General features: G+C 40.1%; 1 protein-coding gene across 1 annotated transcript in view; it reads right to left on the bottom strand.

Moving 5' to 3' along the window:
- The window catches only part of PLA2G4A (phospholipase A2 group IVA), a 140551-nt gene that overhangs the window by 30597 nt on the left and 84209 nt on the right, over positions 1-25745 (bottom strand). Inside the window, exons 8-13 of the mRNA XM_028152192.2 lie at positions 14893-15029; positions 12290-12512; positions 11216-11330; positions 2671-2808; positions 2490-2582; positions 66-137 (exon numbers count right to left, since the gene is read on the bottom strand). Of these exons, the coding sequence (XP_028007993.1) occupies positions 66-137; positions 2490-2582; positions 2671-2808; positions 11216-11330; positions 12290-12512; positions 14893-15029 (778 nt within the window). The remainder of the gene's footprint in view (positions 1-65; positions 138-2489; positions 2583-2670; positions 2809-11215; positions 11331-12289; positions 12513-14892; positions 15030-25745) is intronic.

Below are 25745 nucleotides of genomic sequence, written 5' to 3'. Positions count from 1 at the left end.
TGACAGGTCAGAGGCAGCATCCTTTCCCAACGGACTTCTGCCAGAGAAGGTCCCAGCACTCTTACCTTTGGGTCCTTGTGATTCATCATCACTATCCGAGCTATCGTTGCTCACAATGTGCTTTGCTGTAATATTTTCTGTGGAAAGAAAGGAAAACAATTGAAGGATTTCAGGTGCCAAGACTCACAATTAAATTTACTATATGGGGGCCTGGATAGTGTGGCTCAGTGGTTGAGCATTGACCTATGAACCAGGAGGTTACAGTTCAATTCCCAGTCAGGGCACACGCCCAGGTTGCAGGCTGGATCTCCAGCAGGCTCCAGGAGGCAGCTGATCAATAATTCTCTCTCATCATTGATGTTTCTATCTCTCTCTCCCTCTCCCTTCCTCTCTGAAATCATTTAAAATATATATATAAATTTACCATATGGAAGTAACTTCAGCAAACCCACAGAGTGAGACCTGCTAGATTACTAGTATAAATTTAAATCAATAATTGGCATGAATTTAGATCAATTTTTTATTGGAAAACAAAATTTCCCAGGAGAGGAAAAATTAATTTAAAATTTATTCATTCATGATTTAAAGGGAAGAATTTTTGTTTATCTTAATTCTGACAGAAAGAATAGCTTGATTATAGGAAGCTTCTCATTATGCAAAAGTATTTTTTTCTTCAATCAAATATGCTTAAGTAGTGTTTGTGAATAAGGTAAATGCAGGGTGAACCCAAAATCTACAGGGGGCTCCAGAGCCGTTTCATCAAAATAAATGAAAGTGCCTAATATAAGGTATCTTTTAATTTCAATAACACTGAAAATTTTCTGTTGAAATGTGTCTTTTGTGCTGAGAATTTGTGCTTCCTTAGCACATAGTAAGAGAGTAGTTTTAAAAACTAAAATAGAAACTACAAATCCTTAAAACAATGACAGAAGTAAAAGCTATACCAATAACTCGTTTTTTTTTTTTTCAAGTAAAAAGTACCTAAATTATAGGTACATAGACCATTGTTTTTAGTCATCATTCATAGAAAAATCAAAACTTCTTTGGACACATATAAAACCACTCTCTATATAGTAACTTATTTTTTCTTCCATTAGTCAATCAACTTTTTTAAGAAACTGACTCCAAATTCATAATTTTTAGTAATAGAATCATTCGGGGGCTTTAAACTCAGAGAAATATAGATATAACATATTATTCTGCATATGTTTACTATAAATGAATATCATGTATTTAAATGATCTAGATTATATAATTGAAGGGATAATAAATGCTTGAAGCAGTAAATTGACTTTTTAATTTTTAGATTTCTTTCATTTTACTGGTATATTACACATATGAAATTCATTAAAGGAAAATATTCACTGGCTAACGTTCATGACTATTTCAGAAATACTGGTAATTTTGTTGTAGAGAAGAGGGGGCATATAAGTAACGGTCCACTCCAGTGTTATATGCATTAGGTGTCTTTTAGGCAGGACAACATTTTCTTTCTTTAAACATTTTTGGGGTCATATTTGATACTATCATTTAAGAAGATGGTTCACCAAAATATTGCCTTCTTCATAAGGAAATTTTTATGATATAAATAATTAAATATTCTAAATGTATCTATTTCATTTTAATTTATCTAATTTTGGTCCAATTTACCTTTCAGTCTTCCTTTAGAAGAGAGAGGGGGCAGGGAGGGGGAAACAAACACCCCTTTAAGAGGTAGACTTTGGTTGGCCCGCAGATGAAAGAGCCACCAGGAGTCTAACGATTCCCCTCAGTCCCCTCTCTGGTCTCATTTCTGGAAACCCTTCTGTAATCTGAGGTAACAGGCATCCTGCTGACCAGGGTTCTCAAGTTCACCGTATTCCCCCTAAGTCTGACACACAGAACAAGTAAATAAACGGCCAGACCACTGGCCTCAAAGGGGACGCCTCACACCAAAGAATATTCTCAGGACGATTTAGTGTAAACAGTCTCCTTTTCCTTGGCCTCCAGCCATTGTTGCAACCACCTTCAGATGTGTTATTTCAGTCCTATTCTCTTCCTGCCTTTGGAGGGGAAAAATAACAAGCCTTGGGTTTATCTGGATTATTCAACAGATAAAGTGTACACAGAAGCAAGTCCCGTAATATGTGATACTTTCATTCTCTTCTCTTTCCCCCTCCCCCTGAAATCTTCACATAATTCAGAGAAGAGTTAGTCATTTCCACAAAATTAAGAGTTGATAATAAGTGGGATATAAGGATCATTTGTATAAATGAAGTCAGAACATTTCAGCAGTATACACTCTGCCTTGTTGTTACCCTTAGAGAATGTGGCTCTGCAGTTAAGTAGTGGACATATTATTCCTAGGAAAAATTTAGGCTGACTCAACCAAATTACCGATAACTTTAGAAATTACGATTTTTATGCTGATTTAATTTTCTCTATGTATACATGTTAATGCAATTTATCAATATAGCATAGTTATCAATTTAAGCCCATTTTTACAATACCTAATTCTTCCTCCATTGTGGAACCTTTATTTTGTGAGCTGGAAACTCCCAAGACTCTGTTGAATAATATAGAAAAGGCACTGCCCCAGACACCTAAAATAAAGCAAAAACAGAGAATAACTGAGAATGCACCAAAGTTTAAATCTGTCAGACAAACTAGTGGTAGATTTTGATCACTTACCCATTAAGAAATGCAAGGGGTTTTCTTCATATTTCTTTACAACTTTCCCCATAAAAAATTTGCTTCCAAATAAGTCAGGAGTCATGAAAGTACCATATTTTGCCATGCCGATCTCATATGGAGTAAACTCAACCCAATCTGAAAGCATTAAAAAAATTCAATCCATTCACAGAAAATATTACAGAAATGTGCACAGTTACAGATCACTTCAACAGTGATTATTCTCATTCATTTACTTAAAATATTTTTTAAAAATTAAGCAAGTGCCTATTATGTATATGGCATTGCCTAGAAGTTGGATGGGGAGGGAACTAATCCTATATAAGAAAAGGCTAAATGCAAATCAACCCAATGGTGGAACAACTGGTCACTATTAAGTGCACTGACCACCAGGGGGCAGATGCTCAATGCAGGAGCTGCCCCCTGGTGGCCAGTGCGCTCCCACACGGGGAGTGCCACTCAGCCAGAAGGCCTGAGCTGGGCTCACGGCTGGTGAGCACAGTGGCAGAAGCCTCTCTCGCCTCTGCAGCCGTCAGACATCCCCGGAGGGCTCCGGGACTGCGAGAGGGCCCAGGTCAGGCTGAGGGAGCTCCCCCCACCCCCGCACCCCAGTGCACGGATTTCATGCACTGGGCCTCTAGTGAATGAAGAAGATGAGAACACAAAAGGTTCCCTTCTAATTTGCACAAGTTGAGTAACCTTCTGCATTTAAAAACTCAGACATCTTTTATAAGTTCATATGAATTCTAAAGAGTGGAAAACTGAAAATTGCTAACTCAGATTTAAAATCCATGAAGGAGATAGAAGAAATTAAACTCTTCTGGTAATGCAAGCAGATTATGAAAATGGATGAAAGTGTTTCTAACATTTGCCTTTTCTTCATCTTTTAATTTTGCTTATTAACCATTATACAACTGACCCGATTACAATGCCAAGTTTTTTTTCTTAATATATATTTTTATTGATCTCAGAGAGGAACAGAGAGGGAGAAAGAGAGAGAAGCACTAATGATGAGAGAGAATCATTGATTGGCTATCTCCTGCATGCCCCCTACGGAGGATGGAGCCCGAAACCCAGGCATGTGCCCTTGACCGGAATCGAACCTGGGACCTTTCAGTCCACAGGCCAATGTTCTATCCACTGTGCCAAACCAGTTAGGGCTCAATGGCAAGTTTTATTCTGAATGTTTCAAGAAACACAAGGCGAGGGTCAACAGAGTATACTAAGAGGCGAGGCTCTGGAGCCAGAGCCCTGGATTCCAATCCGTTCTGCTGCTTACTAACTGTGCAACCTGGTGTGGTTTATTTGTGTTCTCCATGTTTTAGTTCCCTAATCTGTAAAATGTAAATAAAAGCAGTAAAAAGTCTGTAGAATTATTGTGAGGATCTGATGAGTTAAGAAATGCGAAGAGCCCAGAAGACATAGCACATTTTAATCACGAAATAAATGGTAGCCAAATTATACTTCTGTATGTCCATGGCTATAACATGAGTAACTACTGTCTGAATCCTAATGTATCAAAAATAGTTCTAGGTTTTTGACTTCCACTTCTTGCACTTGCTACTCTCTCAGTCTTCCCCTTCTTGGGAAATAGTACTACCTTTCATAGATTCACTCTTCATCCTTTAAAATTATCCTTGATGGTTCTCTCTCCCTTACATTTCACATACAAAATATCAAGTTCTGTAGTCTCTATCATCAGATATGGTTAGGAACTGGCCACTTACCCATTTGTCCACCACAACCATTCTGTCCAACCCTCATATTCTCTCCCCTGGGTCTCCACAACAGCCTCCTAAAATGTCTCTTCTCTATTCCCTTACTACCTTGTTGATACCCTGTAGCCAGAAAGAATTCTTAAAAATGTAAGTCATAGCACACGGGGTGCCAGCTGAAAGCTTTCCGCTGACCTCCCATTACACTGAAAATAAACACATGGCTAGCAAGGCTTCATGATGGTCTGGCTCACGCTCCCTGTCTGACCACACGCCCTAACCAATCACCTGTCACGTTTTGTCTTGCTTCGCCACGTCCGTCACACAAGCCTTCTTAATGTTCCCCATAGAGACCAAGCTCATTCCCACCTCGGTGCCTTCATGCTTGCTATTCCCTTCTGCAATTATAAGGCTGCTTCTTAGTAACCTTTAGTTCAAGGTCTTTGTTACCATCCTCCTTTCAGTCCCACCACCATCCACCCCTGTATCACCAATAACCCTCTGCCCTCCTTATTTTTCTTCAATTTTTTCCTTTCTGAAATTATAACATGTCTACATATGCTTACTCAACAATCCCAAATTCAAACAACTCCAAAATGCATACGGTTTTTTTTTGCTACCCATTTTGGTGGTAAAACCTGGCCTGAGTTCATTCTATTAAAAAAAAAGAAGTCTTAAGATGATGTTAGGCAGCTTATTTATCCGACTCAATCTAAATATTGACACATTCTCCTGGAGAAATCACTCTATTTAATTATAAGACCCTAATGAAAATATTATGCAACATACACTTTAAATATTTTTAAACTTTAAAATCTAAACTATTCTGAATTCCAAAATATCCATCCCCGAAGTATTGGAAACAGAACTGTGAATGTATATTTATTATTTACTCAGCTGACATTCTACTTTTGTGAATGAGATAATGAAATCATAGCTGTGATGACAGCACATTTATAGCTCAAGCAAGGCCAAGGGCACATATACCCTTCACCAGACAGTGGTATGTTTCGTAGTGATTTACAAGGAGTTAGCGAAACATGACTAGCAATGAATCAGGGGCTGTTAGGAAAATTGCTATATCACCCTATCTCTGAATTTCACATCCCTATCTTGGGGACTGACGCATAATAATTTCTCTAGCGATCTGTTCTGTATTAATGCTGTGGCTTGTGCCCATGATAATTATAGACATTCTCAAGAGGGAAGATTTGCTGCCTAAACCTTCCTTAAGAAGTTGCCATGGCGGCATTTGACTATTATTCCTTTGCTGTTAACCCATACATTTCAAACGTGAACTTTTCTGCTGCATCTCCTTCCACTTGTTTCCAGCTTCCTGGGGCGCTTGGGTAAGCGGTCATCACATCCCACTATCATTGCCTGGAAAAGAATTCATCACTTCCCCTCCCTGTCTAGCTCACCTGCTCCCGTAAACCACGCTATCACAGCCCCAAGGAGTGGGGGGGGGGGGGAGGGAGGGGAGGAGATTCTTTTAACTGAAAGCACTCACATCAAATCATCAGCACACCTCACCTGTCACCCTCAGGCTTTCACTTTTATCTTCTCTCTCTCCTTATCAGTATCTCCCTAGTTTCAGGACCTTATTACAAAAACACAGCGATATCATGGCTTCCTTTGCCAATCAACAAAAGAATGAACAAAATACATTTTTCAAAAACACTACATAAAGAATTATATTGCTCTTCCGCTTTGCACTATTTCCCATTATCATCACAAGTGAATAAAAACATTTCTGCCTGGAATCCAGATTTTTCTACTGTTTCGCACTAATGGTTTTCCCAAATGTACCACCTACGCTTCACCAGTTCATACCAAGGCTAGTGGTTTTTTTTATCGCTCCCCAAAGCATACTTTCGGCTTCTCTTCTGAGCATTTCCTCACACTGTTTTACTCAAAGATGACTTTTCACCTCCTTATGATAGATCCTTCCATGAGGTCACTTCTATGACTATACTCAATATCTTTGATAACTTACACTTATGTCAGCTCTACAACTTTAAGGGACAATAATATTCTATGTGTATAGCTCATTAATTTTGTATTTTATTTTTGTCTTGTTAATGGGGTTGTCACTTTCTGAGGAAGAATACCACAGTTCTGCTCCTTTAGTGTCTGTGAAAGAACTTAACCTGATGTTGAGTCCACAAGTTGTGCTCAGTAAATGCAATTTTATTTTTGGTAGTGATTTACAAGGAGTTAGCGAAACATGACTAGCTAACCAATGGATATTTGAAAATGAAAGTTGTAAAGCCTGTAGGCAGTGTAGTGAAGTGGAGGAGTCAAAAATGTTTAATAGTTTAAACAACTAACGTTTATTTGTCTAAAATCTTCAAAAAAGGGGGAAATGTTTAAAACTAGTCTAAGAGGGAAGAAAAACACTCTCTGATATTGTTGAAGTAAAGTTGGTAACACTTCTGTAAGCTAATGAGCTTCTTTGATTTTTAAAAATATAATGCAAATATTTCCCCTTTTCCCCCTTGAATATCCATTTTTCAACTAAGAAAATTTCAAAGGCATAAAACATAGATATGACTCCACCTTTTTTCCCCCCTCAATAACTCAAGTGACTTAAACCTTCATGACGCGCATCTTTGAATGTCTTATCTGGGTTCAAGATCCAGGTAACTGATGTTTGATGGCTTTGTCCAACTCTGTTGGAGGAAACAGCTTGAACATCCTTATCACAAAAGCTTAACAATGAAGGTTAATGGTGTATCTCTTATCTCAGTAACAACATGGAAGCTAGGCAGATGGCCCAAATCACACATATCTAGGTTGTAAGACTACTAATGGAACATAAAACAGCCTTTACTTACTCTGGGTAAAAAAATCCCAAATATTCACTTGCTGAAATATAATTAAATCTTTAATTATGTTAGTCAGACTTTCTGTTGAGAATGGCTGTTGATTAAAAAGTTCAGAATAAAAAGACTGTGAAATCATAACAATCATAATAAGTGATTAACCTATTATATTTTTACTAGAGGGCCAGTGCACAAAATTTGTGCATGGGTAGAGTCCCTAGTGGCTGCCAGCTGCCAGCCGCCTGCTGCCGCTGCCGGCCCTGTTCCCTGGTTGAACTCCCGGTCGAACTCCCTGTCAAACTCCTGGTCAAGGGGACAATTTGCTTATTAGGCTTTTATTATATAGAATTTTTTTTTTTTATCGTATTCAGTGGCATGCATATCTCATGAGATTGTCGTAATGGCTCTGTAAGATAAACCTTTTTTTAAATAATGAGGAAAATAAGAATCAAACAAGTTAAATGACCTGCTCAAGTCATTTCAGCTTAGAGGACAAGAGTTCCAAATTAGATTAGTGCTTGTTTGACCATATCATTGTTTCTGGGGTGGGAAAGATGGCTTATTTGGCTATGCACAGATTTGACTAGCATGCTACTGGTATTTATTAGCCAATTTCCAAACACTACAAGACATCACAAGACAACAGCTATGGGAAAGCAAAAAACAAACAAAACAAAAACAATTTAATCATGGAACTTACTTTTTGGTGTGATAAAATCTCAATTCTCCCTATGAACTCCATTACAGTCAAGGTGTGGTTCCTTATTGCTGCTGAGCACACGATGGTTACCCTAGACTCATACTGCATTGCCTTACTCTCATTAATATTCAAATTTATTTCTTATACAAATGCTATTGGTCTTTAAGATGAAGACCTCTGACTTTTGTCATACAAATTTCATAGAACACTCTAACTTGTTAAGGTTTATTGAAACTTAAATATATTACATACTTTATCTCATTTGTTTAGCAAATCACTATGAAGAGAGTCTCATAGTGTTTTAACAGATGAGGAAACTGAGGCTAAAAGATGTTATGGAACTTAGTCAAGAGAACAGGGCATAGTAACATTCTGTTCTTTCTTGGGCCTTAACATTCTATGTAATAAAAGAGTAATATGCAAATTAACCATCACTCTGCTACAACCACAAGCCATGCCCACCAGCCAATCAGGAACGGGTATGCAAATTAACCCAACCAAGATGGTGGCGGCCACAGAGCGAGCAGGAGGCTTGGGTTTCCCCGGCAATGGAGGAAGCCAAGCTTTCCGCACACCCTGGCCAGCCCAGGCCTCCACTCAAGGCTACAAAGTTTCAATTATAGAAGATAAAATAAATCCCAACAAAAATGGCAGCAGCCACGGAGCTGGAGAGAGCAGGAGACTTGAGTTGCTCCCGGCGATGGAGGAAGCCAAGCTTTCCACAGCCCTGGCCTGCCTTGACCTCTGCTCAAGGCTACAAAGTTTCAATTATAGAAGATAAATAGGTTCGACCGAGACCAAACCAGAGGGAGTCGGACCTCCGTTACCACCATTTGTCCACCATCCAGAGCTGAGGGGTCAGTGCTGACATGTACACACAGTGCTGACTGGACATCGAAATTGGGTCTCAAAAGAACTGTTGGTCCAGGGGGAAGCTCGCTACAGATTGATTCATTTGCCTGTCAGCATAAATATTATTGCTCGTCTCACATTCAGCTCTTATTAGTATATATCTAGTGACATATGATCTCGTTCATCTAGAGGAAATGATGAACAACATAGACTGAGGAACAAGAACAGAACCAGAAGCAAGGAGGCATCGATCGGACTATCGGGCCTCAGAGGGAGAATAGAAGAGGGTAGGGGGAGGGTGGGGGGAGGGGGAGAGTTCAACCAAAGGACCTGTATGCATGCATATAAGCCTATCCAACGGTTAAGTTCAACAGGGGATTGGGGCATGCGTGGGGAGAGGGGTGGGATGGGAATGGGGGGATGAGGACAAATATGTGACACCTTAATCAATAAAGAAATTTAAAAAAAAAAAAAAAAAAAAAGATAAATAAATCCCAGATCCCAGGGCCTCCATTTGGGTCGTCAGGGGGCGTGGCCGGCCTGCAAACCACCACAGGCCCTTCGCCCAGGCAGCCCCATGCCCCAAGGGAACCCCACCCTGATCTGGGACACCATTCAGGGCAAACCAGCCGACCACAACCTGTGCACCAGGCCTCTATCCTATCTAATAAAAGAGTAATATGCAAATTAACCATCACTCAAACACACAAGATGGCTGCCCCCATGTGGTCAAAGATCCTGCCCTCATGTAGACACAAGATGGCCACCACAAGATGGCCAGCAGGGGAGGGCAGTTGGGAGGGATCAGGCCTGCAAGGCAGGGCAGTTGGGGGCGATCAAGCCTGCAGGGGAGGGCAGTTAGGGTCAATCAGGCTGGCAGGGGAGCAGTTAGGCATCAATCAGGCTAGCAGGAGAGTGGTTAGAGGGTGATCAGGCTGGCAGGCCGAAGTGGTTAGGGGCAATCAGGAAGGCAGGCAGGCTAGCAGTTGGGAGCCAGCAGTCCTGGATTGTGAGAGGGGTCCCAGATTGGAGAGGGTGCAGGCTGTGCTGAGGGACACACCCCCCCATGCACGAATTTCGTGCACTGGGCTTCTAGTCTTTAATAATGATTGTAAATTTCTCAAACAGATTATAAATTGTTATAGAACAGGGGCCATGTTCTCTGGTGGGGAAGGGTTGTTCTAGCTTAGTCCTGGCATGCTACATTCAGCATAGTCAGCAATCAAAGAATTTATGAGACCAAGTCTCAGCTCTGCTATTTACTTTCCATGGCAATATGCAAATCATTTAATGTTTTATTTTTTTCTGATGTTTTATTTTTTTCTTTTGTGAAGCATTGCTAAAAATATCTCCCTCCCTGATGTGTACTAAAAGTTGAGTAAGATAATAAATAGACATGCTTTCTTAACCATAAGCATGATAAACATTTTAGTCAATATAATTGATCAACACTGGTTCCAGGTACACCACTTTTTATAAACTACTTGAAATTCTTGCCTGAGAATAATCAGTTGAGGACAAAAAGTGAGAACTGATAAAACTGCAAGAGGATTGTGGATATGAATTGGTTAATTATATACCATTCATAGTGATTTTTTTAAGCTCATTATGTGTGATTTTTGTCACTAAGATACTTTTCCTAAAAATACAAGAAACCTTACTAGCCACAGCCAGAAATGCTATCACAATGCAGAGCAGAATGGGCAGAGGCCCTCAGAACTATGTCACAAAATTTTAGAGCACAGAACAAGAGGTGAAGCTACCGAAGAAACAGATGTTTACATCTGAGACTTAATGAAATGAAATGTTCACCAGCTGCCTAAAGTATAGATTCATACATTTCAAGTGCTGAATTATAAAAATTAATAAAAATGTATCATATTATCTAATTTAATAACAATTTCAGCAGCAAGCAAGAGAATATGCATTGCCTGAAAAATATATTTTATTGATTTTTTTACAGAGAGGAAGGGAGAGGGATAGAGAGTTAGAAACACCGATGAGAGAAACATCGATCAGCTGCCTCCTGCACACCCCCTATTGGGAATGTGCCCACAACCAAGGTACATGCCCTTGACCAGAATCGAACCTGGGACCCTTCAGTCCACAGGCCGACGCTCTATCCACTGAGCCAAACCGGTTAGGGCTAGGCATACTATCTTGTTGAGCAGCTTTTAGAAGTGAGTAATTAAAATTGAATGATTGATTATATTTACGATTTACTTTTTATCATTTATTTTTTAGTTCACTAATATCAATGAAGATATATTAGTAACTAGTTTTCTGGAATATTCTGTACAACCAGAAAATCATCTAGCTTTATATTTTCAAATGTTTTTATGTTACAGAAAATATATTAAAATAAGCAACTGAAATGGCTTCCTCTAAAGAAAATCACTGGAAGCCACAGTTCAAAGGTTCCAGGAAATGTTCTGAAAGAGTAAGCGACATACCTGCAAACATCAGTTCTGAAACATCGGGCTTGACATGCAGACAGGTGAAAAGAGGTAAAGGACATCGGGCCGTATTGACTTTTTCCTTCAAACTACTCAAGGTCATGTTCATTCTCTGTCCAAAGAAAAAAAAGAAATGATTTAAATATACAAACAGATACAGGTAGAAAACTATTTAAAATAGTACTTCCAGGCTGGTGTGGTGCAGTGGTTGAATGTTGACCTATGAACCAGGAGGTCATGGTTTGTGCCTGGGGTTGTGGGCTCCATCGCCAATAGGGGGTGTGCAGGAGGCAGCCGATCAATGATTCTCTTTCATCATTGATGTTTCTATTTCTCTCTCCCTCTCCCTTCTTCTCTGAAATAAATAAAAATGTATTTTAAAAAATAGTATTTCCAATCAAGACACTTAAATTTTTTATAATAAAATAATTCTTACTACTTGTAGAAATCTCTGGGTCCTGAATAAACAAACAAACAAAAAGTAACCTCTATGAAAGTAATTGCCTTCATTCTAAAAACAACCAAATCTCAAGGGACTATGCTTACTTTTGAAGTGGAGAAAGATTTGGCAGCTATGGAGCCCAGAAAAAAATTAGCCCCAGATTCCCTGGCACAGATTCCGTCTCCCCTGCTTTATCTTCTGATGAAATGTCACACTGTGGTCATCTGTTAAATGAGTTTGTTCCGCATGATTCATTCTGTTTTCTGACTCTGTCCAGACAACCTCCATTTTTCCTCTACCATTAAAATATTTCTTGCATTCTTCTCCTTATCTAAGAAGCTTGCCATTTAGAGGAATGGCCAGTTAAGAGTTAAAAGGTATACTTTTCGTCCCAAAGAAAAGGAATACAAAATACTCCCCTACATCAAAACTGACATACAAAATGAATTAGTAAGTTCTAGTTTGAAATGTAGAAGAGTTATATCTGGAACTATGTGCTCTCAGTACACAGTGTTGATAAATTGAATCAAGTGACTTTTACAAAATATATCATATTTAGTTTTATTTAAAACATTATGATAAACATAGTCTACTGCAGTCAAAGGATTGTAGATTGAGCTATAGCTTACATTGTGAATTAGTGTTTCTCCTATTAACATCCCAAAGATATCGGCAAAGGTGACAGGCTGTCCAGACCTTTTCTTCTTCCATAAAGACTCAACATATCTTTTAACTTTCTGTGGTGTGAGAAGTAAAAGTGGGTTGTGGCTAACATTTTTCATTAGCTCTTCATTAATCTCTTCTGGCCCTTTCTCTGGGAAATCTGGGTGAGAATATAAGGTTGACATATACCTGTAAAGAAAACAAAAGATAATTCATAAAGAGGAAGGGCATTACATAATCTCCAAAGAAAGCAGGCATTCTCTGGCATAAGAAAAATAAAGGATGGTAGAGTTGGTTAACTTAATTAGCTGATTGATCATATTGACCCATTTAAGGGAAGAATGAATAAATCAGAAAGAAGCTGGTCTTCAATGGAAGCCAAGTAGAGGTCTCAGGAAACACTGGATTTCCCATGCACAGTCCAGAGGGGAGGATTCCCTACTGGCCTACTGTCCACTGTCTAGTCTTCAGGAATGGGCATCCCCAGCAGACTACCAGAGACTGATGACACAACACACGGGAGTCATGAAAATTAATTGACTTTGTCTGGATATAATTAATACTAGTCAAGCAATTTGATGATTTGACTTTCAATGATGCTGTACGATTACTGTGAATGTCTAAGGCTGACAAATGTGGTTTTTAATCATCCACTGACAAACTAGGCAGAATCCCAAGACTCGCCAACGGTAGGTCTCAGAATTTCTGAGGATACAAATCTGATGATTTGCTTTCTTGTGAAGATTCTTGGCCATCAGCCAGAGGAATTCCTGAAATACTCATCAGTTTAATGAATTGGGCCCCACTCTCTATAGATACAGAGCTGATCTCATTTCTCTTTAGATGGTATTACCATACACATGGCAGTCCACATCCAATAGCCTCTTATGATGCTACATATGTATAGCTGTACTGAGTTGAGGAAGAGAACACAGGATTACTGTCCTGATTCTCTTAATTCACTCATGTTGGTTCTCCTAGTTGGCTAGTATATATTTAATGAATAACAAGTATCATCCAAAAACAATTTCAGAAATAATTATCCTAAAGGTAGTAGCAGTTACAAGGGAAGCTTTTGTTCTACAGAAAATTCTCTTTTGTGATCGCAGAAAACTTATTGGGAGGTCCAGGTCTTCTCCAGACACTTCCGTATTACTTCATTCTCGTGCCAAGTCATGGTCATGGATCAGCCCAATATAAACTTACACAACACAGAGCGTAATTTGTTTTTTCAATTCTTTCCGAATTCCTTCCTTTGAACTTTTTACCTCCTCAGCCGTAATTTCCAAGAGAGAATGGTTACCATGAATCATCTGTACCACCTCTTCCACCTCTTCTTCCGTCCCAGGAAGTGTCTTTTCTCTCCAGGGTTAACAGCTTTTGTGCTTTCTATCTTGTCCTGTCCTGTCTTCACCTGAATCTTTTTCTATCCATGATCCATCTATTTATTTTTTTTAATATATTTTTATTGGTTTCAGAGAGGAAGGGAGAGGGATAGTCAGAAACATCGATGAGAGAGAAACATCGATCAGCTGCCTTCTGCACACCTCCTACTGGGGATGTGCCTGCAACCAAGGTACATGCCCTTGACCAGAATCGAACCTGGGACCTTTCAGTCCGCAGGCCGACACTCTATCCACTGAGCCAAACCAGTCAGGGCTGAGTCAAATTTTCTTGAAAAAAATGATAGAAAGCTAATATCCATGTCACAGGCTGAGAAGGCACTGACATTTTAAAATGCTAGACACATATAATACAATATTATGACAGATAGGCTTTCCTATGGGTGAGTGACTAAACAGCCTTATAAGTCAAAGTCAGACATTTGTAATAAGGTGACACCTTTATTTGAGACGTCTAAGCAAGGACTAATGTTTGATGTTCAATGTGCTTATGTGAGGTAGGCAAGCCAAAATGTGTGTACTCTCTTCTTTGAAAATGTTCCTATATTTAGAAAAGGTAAATCTACAGTGTACAAATATTGTATATATACATAAATGTGTTTTTACTCTCTATTCAAGTTTAATTGAGCTTAAATCTATTTAAAGGATTGATTTCGTAATTAGTTAAATACAAATCAGTGAAATTTATTGAATTTCTGCAGTCAAAAGCTGTTTTCCTTCTTCTCTATATAAAGGTTTCATTCTATTTGCCCTAAAGAAGAATATGAATACCTAGTTAATCATGTAGACTTAGACATAATCACTGAAAGATTGCAATTCAGCAAATTATAGAAAAATTGAATTAATTATGGGTGGAGTATGTTATTCTAGTTCTGTGCTATTTATATATAATTACTACAATTAATATATTTTAAAATTTGTTTCACTACATTTTATGCTACAAACAGGCTTAAAGGGAATGGATTTATGACAAGAGTCCATCATTAGGCATGAACTTTGCCTTAAAAAACATATTTAAGATATAAATTATTTCATCAAGCTAGAACATTTCAATAATTCAAAGTTAATGTCCACTTTTCAAAAACTCCTTTCCCCCCCTAATGTTTCAGGTGTATAAATGCTAAACATTTAGGATGATAAAACTAAGATTTAAAATGTATACTAACCACGTGGAGCCAGAAAGACCAGCAATGTAGGTAGCGCAATCTAAAATTCCAGATTCATACAGTGCCTTCATCACCCCGGAGAATCCCACCATGGCTCGGAAACCCCCACCTGAGCCCAGGATGGCCACCACAGGCACCTGGAATGACAAAACACAGATCATTTGCAAAGTAATTTACAAAATATGTTTTGGCTTAATTTCCATTTTTATGTTATATGTTCCACATTTGGCAATAAAGAATTAAGATCACTTACACCATGACAATGCCTAATTTTTTAAAAAAGAAAATAATAGTTCATATAAGAGAATCAAGAATTAGTGTATATTAGAAAACAGGTATTATCAAAATGACCAACCGGTTCATTTGATAACAACGACAATCCTCGGCCCTTTGCAGTTTTTGGTTTGCTTTTGAGTGCAGGTTTTTAATTTGACCCCCTCAAAAATCCTGTATGGTGAGCAAAAAAGGATTTGCTCATTTTACAGATGGAAATTCTGAAAGGATGATATTACCTGCCTAATATCTATTAGCTAGTAATCTGTAGTGGAGTAAGTCCCTGGCCTTCCTGGCCAAGAATTCTTATTGCTCCTTTATGCTGACTCATTTCAAAATATATGCTATTATTCAAGCCAGAAAACAGAATTTAATCAACTTAACAAGACCTACAAAATGTATTGCTTTATTCTTGAATTCATTCAATAAATCTGAGTAAGTGGTCTCTATGTTTCATGGGAGGGATAGGAGAATGTAGTTTATTTGAGATAGAAATATAAAATTATGACAATAAGAATAGTGATAGATGATACTCATTAAGCTCTTACTCTCACACAGGAACTGTTCTTCATGTTTTACAGAAGTTGACTCATTTAATCTTTTAAAAATCCCTATAATGTTTCCATTTTATAGATGAGGAATCTAAGACACTTGGAACTAAGACCCTGAAAACTTGTTCAGGGTCAGCAACCAGTTAAGAAGCAGAGTCAGGAGTCGAACCTCAGGCTCCTGCATCCAGGCTTGTGCTAGTGTGCATAGCACACAGGCTAGGAATGCGTGAGGTCCAGAAGGTATGGTCAGTTGCAATCAGAGGAATTAGAGTGGAGGAGAAGCTTCACAGACAAAGGCGAAACCTGAGCTTAATTTTTTTTAAATATATATTTTATTGATTTTTTTTTACAGAGAGGAAGGAGGAGAGATAGAGAGTTAGAAACATGAGAGAGAAACATCGATCAGCTGCCTCCTGCACAACCCCTACTAGGGATGTGCCCACAGCCCAGGTACATGCCCTTGACCAGAATTGAACTTGGGACCCTTCAGTCCACAGGCCGACGCTCTATCCACTGAGCCAAACCTGTTAGGGCCTGAGCTTAACTTTTAATGCAGTTACTCACCAGGGAGGGATGTGGACAGGGAAGGAGGCTGTTCTGGAAATAAAAGCAACATGAGCCAATGGAGGGTTTTTGCCATAAAAATGGAGAAGCACAGGCTGCCTGTAACATGACTAAAGCCCAAGAGTGTTTGTTTGAAGAGGAAGAGAATGTCATTTCTTGTTTGTGGTCTCAAACCCACTGTTGCCTAAGATAGCAGGTTATTTTTCTCTACTCTAAGGCACCAGTGCTCAAAGTGTGCATAGCTTTCAGGAGGGCCCACAAAGTCAAACTATTTTTATACTAACACTAAGGTGTTATTTGCCTTTTTTCAATCCAGAGACCACATGATGTGCGATATAGCAACAGACTGAATTCAAGAGCAATTCAAGAATCCGGCAGTCTTCTGTTAAGTCAAACAATGAAGATGCTTGTAAAAATTGCTCTTCTCGCCTTATTTTTGCTTTGAAAAATACTGTTATTTTCATAAAGTATGTTATTTCTAGTAACATGAAATTGACTTACTGTATTTTCCGGCGTATAAGACGACTTTTTAACCCAGGAAAATCTTCTCAAAAGTCGGGGGTCGTCTTATACGTCGGATGTCATCTTATAGGGCGGGTATATCCCAAACTCTATATTTTAACTGGAAAAGTTGGGGGTCGTCTTATATGCCCAGTCATCTTATACGCCGGAAAATACGGTATTTAAAATACATATTTCAATAAATGTTCTCAGTTATAGTTTTTAATGCAGTAAATAGTCATAGATTTAACCTATATAAACCCAATCTCTTAGAAGTGTTTTATTTTTTAAGTGTGTCAAGAATATCTGAGACCAAAAAGTTTAATAACCACTGCCCTAGGGCATCAGAGACATGGTGAGTGCAATCCAACATCTGGGGAAATCAGAGCCTGCTGAGGACAAGGCAGTGGTGAGAAAGGAAGGGAATAGGAAAGAGGGAGCAGACTGGAAGGAAATACCTACTGGACAGGCAGAGGCTGATGCAAAGGTAGAGTCACATTGCTGGGGAGAAGAGTGCATTTTGTTTGACATTGTTTTCCAACAATAATAATTATCAAGGAAAAATTATAGATGAAAGACAGCAGTTAATGGAGCGAAAGATATCAGATCACGAAGCAACCCAAAGCTTTCAAACAGATGAACAAACAAGTCCCACGGTTGGAAGAGCAGAACTTGAACCGAGAGAGGATGCTGTGGCTCGAGTATCTAATTCGAGTTATATCAAAATAGTCATATTAGTATCAGATTTTATTGTCTATATTAGTAACAAAAATCTAATTTTCAAAAGAAACATACAAATCACAGAGTGCCTGTGCATAGATGAGCTCAAGTACTTTTAACATTTCTATCTTATCTCTAATAATCCCATTTTTTAAAATCTTCTTGTGGATGTGAATGGAATATAATGATCCCTTCTCTCCTCTACCCAGAAAGCTAAGCTTATAAACAGGTTCATAGGATCAAAGGTATATTCACAAGGAGAACCTTTAACATTTGGTAACCAGATTCAATGTTAGGAGCAAATGAGGAAGGAGTGTAGTTAGGCTGTTAGGGTTTCTAGCTTTGCTCACAGCAGATGTTGCTGTCATTACCCGGAAGAAGTTACCAGGACACAAAACCAGGCTAAAGGGGAAATACTTCTCTTAACCTCAGAAATGCAGAACACTCAACACCAGTGCATTGTGTTCCAAGCACTTAGACCCTGACCATTGGGTGTGCATTCGCCAATGTGACAAATACAAGTATTCATGGAATCATTATTTTAGAACTAGAAGGATTAAAATGATGATCGAACTCTTACATATGCAGAAGGAACCTGTAGAGGTGAGGTCTTATTGGAGGTAGGACAGTGAATGGGCAGGATACCTAGAACTAACATCCTAATCTAGGCTCCTACCTAAAACAGTGGCCTCAAATGGAAAGACCCTCACCATCAAATTATATGTGAATTGTAGACCTCATTCATGAAACACTCTGCCAATCCAGTTCAATGGGCCACTTAAGTAGCTTGAACCTGGGTATATTTATCAGGGATGGGGAACCTTTTTTCTGCCAAGGGCCATTTGGATATTTATACATAAGTTGCAGGCCATACAAAATTATCTACTTAAAATTTAGCCTGCTGTATTTGGTCAAACATTTAATTAACTCTCTCCCAATCCCTTGGCAGGCGCAGACCAAATGATTTCTCTTATATGCCTTGCAGGCCGAATGTTCCCCACCTCTGGTTTAGATGAACAGAATGCTCTCAAAACATAGGTTTTGAAATTCTATCTAATAAAAGAGTGATATGCAAATTGACCGTACCTCTGCTACACCCACCAGCCATGCCCACCAGCCAATCAGGAGTAAATATGCAAATAAACCCAACCCAGATGGCTGTAGCCACAGAGAGAAGGAGGGAGGCCTGGGTTTCCCCGGCAATGGAGGAAGCCAAGCTTTTCCCCTGCCCTTGCCAGCCTAGGCCTCCACTCAATGCTACAAAGTTTCAATGATAGAAGATAAATATCCGGACAAAAATGTCAGCAGCCACGGAGCTGGAGAGAGCAGGAGGCTAGGGTTGCCCCCAGAGATGGAGGAAGCCAAGTTTCTGCAGCCCTGGCTGGCCCAGGCCTACACTCAAGGCTACAAAGTTTCAATTGTAGAAGATAAATAAATCCCAGATACCAGGGACTCCACATGGGTCGCCGGAGGGAGTGGCCAGCCTGCGAACCACCACAGGCCCCTCGCCCAGGCAGCCCTATGCCCCAAGGGAACACTCACCCTGATCTGGGACACCCTTCAGGGTAAACCAGCCGGCCCCCACCCATGCACCAGGCCTCTATCCTATCTAATAAAAGAGTAATCTGCAAATTGACCATCAGTCTAATACACAAGATGGCTGCCCCCATGTGGTCAAAGATCCTGCCCCCATGTGGACACAAGATGGCCACCACAAGATGGCCAGCAGGGGAGGGCAGTTGGGAGGGAGTAGGCCTGCAAGGGAGGGCAGTTGGGGGCGATCAAGCCTGCAGGGGAGGGCAGTTAGGGGTGACCAGGCCAGCAGAGGAGGGAAGTTGGGGGTGACCGGGCCTGCAGGGAAGGGCAGTTGGGGGTACCCAGGCCTGCAGGGGAGAGCAATTGGGGGAGACCAGGCCTGCAGGGGAAGGCAGTTAGGGGTGACCAGGCCTGCAGGGGAGGGCAGTTAGGGGAAAACAGGCTGGCAGGGGAGCAGTTAGGCATCAATCAGGCTGGCAGGAGAGTGGTTAGGGGTGATCAGGCTGGCAGGCAGAAGCGGTTAGGGGCAATCAGGAAGGCAGGCAGGCGAGCAGTTGGGAGCCAGCAGTCCTGGATTGTGAGAGGGATGTCCGACTGTCCGTTTAGGGGAGTCGGACATCCCTCAAGGGGTCCCAGATTGGAGAGAGTGCAGGCTACGCTGAGGAACACCCCCCGCCCTGTGCACGAATTTCGTGCACCAGGCCTCTAGTTGTAAATAAAGTAAAGTATGTTTAAGTTCCTAAACACTTGTCTGGAGTATTAATTGCAAGAGCAGTTATAAGGAAGCCAGATAATAAGTTAGAATAAGGAGGAGGAATTGGAATTAGGCCTTGAAAGAAGAGTTGAGTTTCTAATCTATATAATAATCCTATATAATAAAACGCTAATATGCAAATAGACTGAACGGTGGAACAAACAGAATAATCAAACAACCAGTCTCTATGACGTGCGCTGACCACCAGGGGGCATGTGTGGAACATGGCGGGCGTTGGCCACGGCGGGATGGTGGAGCAGGGGCACCAAACCAAGGCAGGGCACTGGTCTCTGTCATCGGGGTGAGCCTCTAGTGGTTACTGAAAATTCTTTGCTCCTGTGAGCCGCGGTCCTGCCTGGCACTCACTCACACCTGCTGCTAGCGCTGGCCCTGCTTGCACCCACAGCTGGTGCCAGAGCTGCTTCTTGCACCCACTGCTGGTGCCTGGCGCTGGTCCAGATCACTCGGCACCATCAGCGGTGTGAGCGGTGGCTGCTGGCCCTGATCGCCCTTAAGGGCTTCTCCACCTCCCCCTGCTCCTGAGGGGTGATCAGGGCAGCAGCCGCCGATCCTACCCGCTGACAGTGGCACTGGCCTCAATTGCTCCACGCTGTCAGTGGGTGCGAGTGGGGTTGACACCAGGGGGAGCTGGGCTTCCAGCAGACAGGGGACCAGGGCCAGGGAGGGAGGGGCAGGGCAGGGGCACAGAGGATGGGCCGAGACCCACCCCTGTGCCTTCCGTAGCCTCGCAGCTCACAGTTCCTTTCAAGGTGCATGAATTCGTGCACTGGGCCCCTAGTAGTAATAATAATAGTAATAATGCCCTAGCTGGTTTGGCTCAAGTGGCTAGAGCATCAGCCTGTGGACTGAAAGGTCCTGGGTTCGATTCTGGTCAAGGGCACATGCCTGGGTTGCATGCTCAATTGCCAATAGGGGGCAGGCAGGACAAGGCCGATCTGTGGTTCTCTCTCATCATTGATGTTTCTATCTCTCTCTCCCTCTCCCTTCGTCTCTGAAATCAATAAAAATAATAGTAATAATAATAGCAAACCTTTATTGTTACTATGTGCCAAGTGTTGGGCCTAAGGTCAGGCCAAAATAGGCATAAGCAGAAAAGAGTATGTGATTTTAGGACCAGAGGCCAGTATTCTTATTGTAGCAGGAACATACTAGAAAGTTGGGAAAAATAAGATTTTGAATGGATTTAAGGGTACAAAATGTCAGATTGATATTATAGGAAGAAGAAAATTGTTCATATTAAAAAAAACACACAGGATTATTTCAGCCTGTTGATTTGGTTACTTGTAACATTGTATTATTGAAAATAACATTAAACCCAACAGATATCAGGTAGTTTAGAGTAAAAAAAAAAAAAAAGTAACAAATTGCATTGTTCATTTCAACACTCCATACACAACCTGCACTGTAGTTCAGAGGGAGATTTAATAAGAGAAATTGGAAAACAGAACATAAGATCTCCTCTAATCCTCAGAAAACAACTCCCAGATGTCCTTGTTCATATACCTGTGGCCCAATACAGATGTCTGGATACTTATTTTATGCTGTTAAGAATTTTATGGAAACAGACACTTATTAAGCCAAAATTCATGTGTTAAATAACTGTTGTTTTCATTATTGCTTTACAATAATTCCTAGAGAGGCCTTTCAGGAAGATCTTTAGGTCAGTTATTTTGGGTTGCTATCAGGTAAAAGAAAATGTCAGATATCTACACTAATAAAAGAGTAAGATGCAAATTGACCCACCAGCCAATCAGAAGTGAGTATGCAAATTAACCTAACAAAGATGGTGTGTTAATTTGCATATGGAGACTTCCAGCGGCCGGGGGCAGGGCAGGACGTAGGTGTTCCGCACTGCCCCAGCCACTCTGGGCCTCTGGGCAGTGTGGGAAGGCAGAAAGGTGGCTCTGGGCAGGAGTGAAAAGGTGGCTTCGGCTGTAGCAAAGGCAGTGCCAGCAGCCAGGGGAAGGAAGGCCCATTCTTGCACGAATCTTCGTGCATCGGGCCTTTAGTTTGTGTATAAAAATTGAATAATCAAATAATGAAAGATTTCTGAGAATATAATTATCCCCTTCATTTATTGCACATGAATCAATCTGTTTTTATGCATCATATCATTTAAGTTTCACAACTATATGAAGTAGTATTACCTCCATTTGAAAGAAAAAGTAATCCAAACCCAAAGATAATTTTTCTATTCCTGCAAAGCTATAAAGTGGTGTCCTGCAGGTTCAAAGCTGGGTCTGTCAGACTCCAAAGCTTTTGATTCGCTCTGTCTCTGAAAGTTTTCTCTACAACTAACTTTGTGACCTGAAGCAGACAAAATCCTCCTTGTACTCAGCTTCCTTATATGTAAAACTATTGGGTAGAATTAACAAGCTTGAGCATTTGGCTACTAGTGACATTCTAAATTCTATAACTCATACAGAACATAAAACTATGAAATTATAAATTTTATTAACTATATAAAAAAAGGAAAATTAGCCTTACCAGGTATCTAGAAAATACTGTGTGTGGGACCCTAGCATGAGCTCTTTTACTCAATTTATTTCATTTAACCCTCACAGCCCTCAAAAGGAGATCTTATTATTTCCTCATTTTTCAGATGAGGAGGTATTCAGTGCAGACAGCTAATAAGTGGCAGCCCCAGGATGTAAAGTGACACCATAATTCATATTTTTTCCTTTTCTCATTGCTCAGAAAAAAAAAAAAAGAGTATTCTTTATTGAGTAAAGAATAAAGAGCAGTCTTTGTTTAGCTAAATTATGTTTCAGATTCATCTATCACTTCAGATGATCAGTACAACTTTATGCAATAAAACACAGCTATATTTAAATTTCCAATAATCACAGTCATTCTGATAAAACTTTCAAAAAAATAACTGGGAAATTATAAGCTGCAGCTGTTAGTCCTGGCTCTGTACCTAAAAGAATCAACCAAGTAAATGTTGTTGAGAGTTTTAAGTTATATTTAGACCTAATAGCACCAGTATTTGTGCATAAATGATATCAAGGAATATTGCTCATACTTCTCTCACGTGATTACAAGAAATAAATGTTCATTTACTGAAAACCTTCTGGATTTGATTAAATTATTTTTATGCATGAGCTGACAGATATTAATTTCCGCCCTTGCAAAAGAAAATTCTAAAGAGCTCAAAGATTTTTTTTTTACAGTTTTATACATTTTTAAGGTTTGACAGTTATAGAAAGACTTTTGCCTCCTTGGCTCCTGTATTAGGATTCTCCAGAGAAAAATAACTTGAAGAGAAAAAGAGAGGAGAGAGGGAGAGGGAGAGGGAGAGGGAGAGGGAGAGGGGGGAGAGAGAGAGAAAGAGAGAGAGAGAGAGAGAGAGAGAGAGAGAGAGAGAGAGAGAGAGAGAAGGAACGGGCTCATGCGATTATACACATTGACAAGTTCAAAGCTGCAGTATGGGCTAGTGGGCCCAGACCAGGATTGTCAACAATGGAGTTCTAGTTCAAACGCCAGCAGGCAGAGACACTGGTGCCAATGAAGTCCAAAGGGAATTCCCTCTTACTTGGGAGTTTGGTCATTTTGTTCTATTTAGGCCTTCAACTAGTTGGATTCACACCCACATTATATACAGCAATCTGCTTACAGAAACATGACTTATGGCTGAGTAACATCCCACTCAGTAGATGCACCACATCTTGATCCATTTATCTTTAATGGACACCTAGGTTGCTCCCATATCTTGGCCATTGTAAATAATGCTTCAACGAGCACAGGAGTGTGCATATGTTTTCGAATTACTGTTTTCATTTCCTTCAGAAAAATGCCCATAGTCAAATTGCTTGGTTGTATGTTAGTTCTATTTTTAATTTGGTGTGTGTGTGTTTGGGCGGGGAGGTGGGTGCGGGGGGGGAGACTGCCATACTATTTTCCATAATGGCTAAACCAATTCATAGTCCCACAAAGAGAGCATGAGGGTTCCCTTTTCTCCACATCCTCACCAAGATGCTTTTTGTCTTTTTTTTTTTAATCCTCACTGGAGGATATTTTATCCATTGATTTTTAGAGAAAGTGGAAAGGAGAGGAAGAGACAGAGAGGAACACCAATGTGAGAGAGACACATTGATTGGCTGCCTCCCACATCTGCCCCACCAGGGCCAGGAGCCTGCAACTGAGGTACGTGCCCTTGACTGGAATTGAACCTGGGACCCTTCAGTCCACAGGCCAAGGCTCTATCCACTAAGCCAAACCAGCTAGGGCTGTTTTTGTCTTTTTGATAATAGCCATTCTGACATGTGTGAAGTGATATCTCATTGTGGTTTGATTTGCATTTCCCTAATGATCAATTCTGAGCATCTTTTCATGTGTCTGTTGGCCATCTATATGTTTTCTTTGGAAAAATATCTATTCAAATCCTTGGATTATTTTTTTTATGTTGACTTGTATAATTTCTTTATATATTTTGGATAGTAACTCCATACTGGATATGTCATTTGGAAATAGTTTCTATTCAATCAGTTGCCTTTTTTGTTTCATTTGATTATTTTCTTCACTGTACAAAAATGTTTTAGAGTGATAGAGTCCCATTTGTTTATTTTTGCTTTTGCTGTTTTTGCTAGAGGAGAAATATAAAAAATATATTTCAAAGATTAATGTCAAAAAGTTTACTGCCTGTATTTTCTTCTGGAGTTTCATGGTTTCAGGTCTTATATTTAAGTCTTTAATCCATTTTGAGCTTGTTTTTGTATATGGTGTAAGAAAGTGGTCCACTTTCATTTTTTTGCATGTAATGTTCAGTTTTCCCAACATTATTTATAAAAGAGACAGTCCTTTTCCCATTGTGTACTCTTGCTGCCTTTGTAGAAGACTCATGGACCATATAAGCATGGGTTTATTTCTGGGCGTTCCACTGATCTATGTCTGTTTTTGTACCAGTCCCATACTGGTTTGATAACTATAACCTTGTACTATGGTTTGAAATTAGGGAGTGTAATACCTCCAACTTTGTTCTTCTTTCCAAAGATTTCTTTGGCTCTTCAGTGTCTTCTGTGGTTCCACATGAGTGTTAGGATTATTTGTTCTAGTTCTGTGAAAAACTGAGGTCCTACACTGGATGCTGTTTGCTGAAAACTGTGAAGAAGGTAGTCATAGTTTCTGAAAATTGAGTAGAACTGTTCTTTGTGTAATAAACTTCCACAACAGCATGCTCCTCCAGACCTTACAGGTGCCATCAGCAGTACTGAATAGAAAGTAAGGATCTTGGCAGGGAGCGAGGCAAGTAGGAGCAGAAGGCACCCTTGGCCAAGGAGTAATATAAAAATGGGGCCGAAACCGGTTTGGCTCAGTGGATAGAGCGTCGGCCTGCGGACCGAAGGGTCCCGGGTTCGATTCCGGTCAAGGGCATGTACGTTGGTTGCGGGCACATCCCCAGTAGGGGGTGCGCAGGAGGCAGCTGATCGATGTTTCTCTCTCATCGATGTTTCTAACTCTCTATCCCTCTCCCTTCCTCTCTGTAAAAAATCAAAAAAAAATATATTAAAAAAAAAAAAAAAATAAAAAAAAAAAAAAAAAATAAAAATGGGGAAATGTTACTTGTGTTATGGGAATGGGTGGTGCTGAGTGTATCGAAAATGACTTTTTCTGCCAAGAGAAAAAAGTCTGGACTAAAACCAAACAACAAATGTCTTAATTTTAGGAATCGCTTCCAAAAATATGAATTTTATGTTTTTAAAGAATATCCCAGAGTAAAGTATAATTACCTCATTCTCCCACTGTTGAAAAAAAAAAAAAGCTAATTGTATGGATATTAGGCCAAATTTTATTTCCCCAGGAAGACTCCTTTCCACAAAACAAGGAGTGCCAAGGGGTGCAAGAGCAACTTTTGAGAAGGACAACCTAAGAACAGGCCAACTTGACGTCTGTATGTCTCACATACATTTCTAACTAAACAGGTCAAACTGGAC

Source organism: Eptesicus fuscus, chromosome 22 (assembly GCF_027574615.1).
Source record: "Eptesicus fuscus isolate TK198812 chromosome 22, DD_ASM_mEF_20220401, whole genome shotgun sequence".
Classification (NCBI taxonomy): domain Eukaryota; kingdom Metazoa; phylum Chordata; class Mammalia; order Chiroptera; family Vespertilionidae; genus Eptesicus; species Eptesicus fuscus.
Note: the sequence above shows the minus strand (reverse complement) of the source record. Positions and strands in the feature narration are given on the sequence as shown.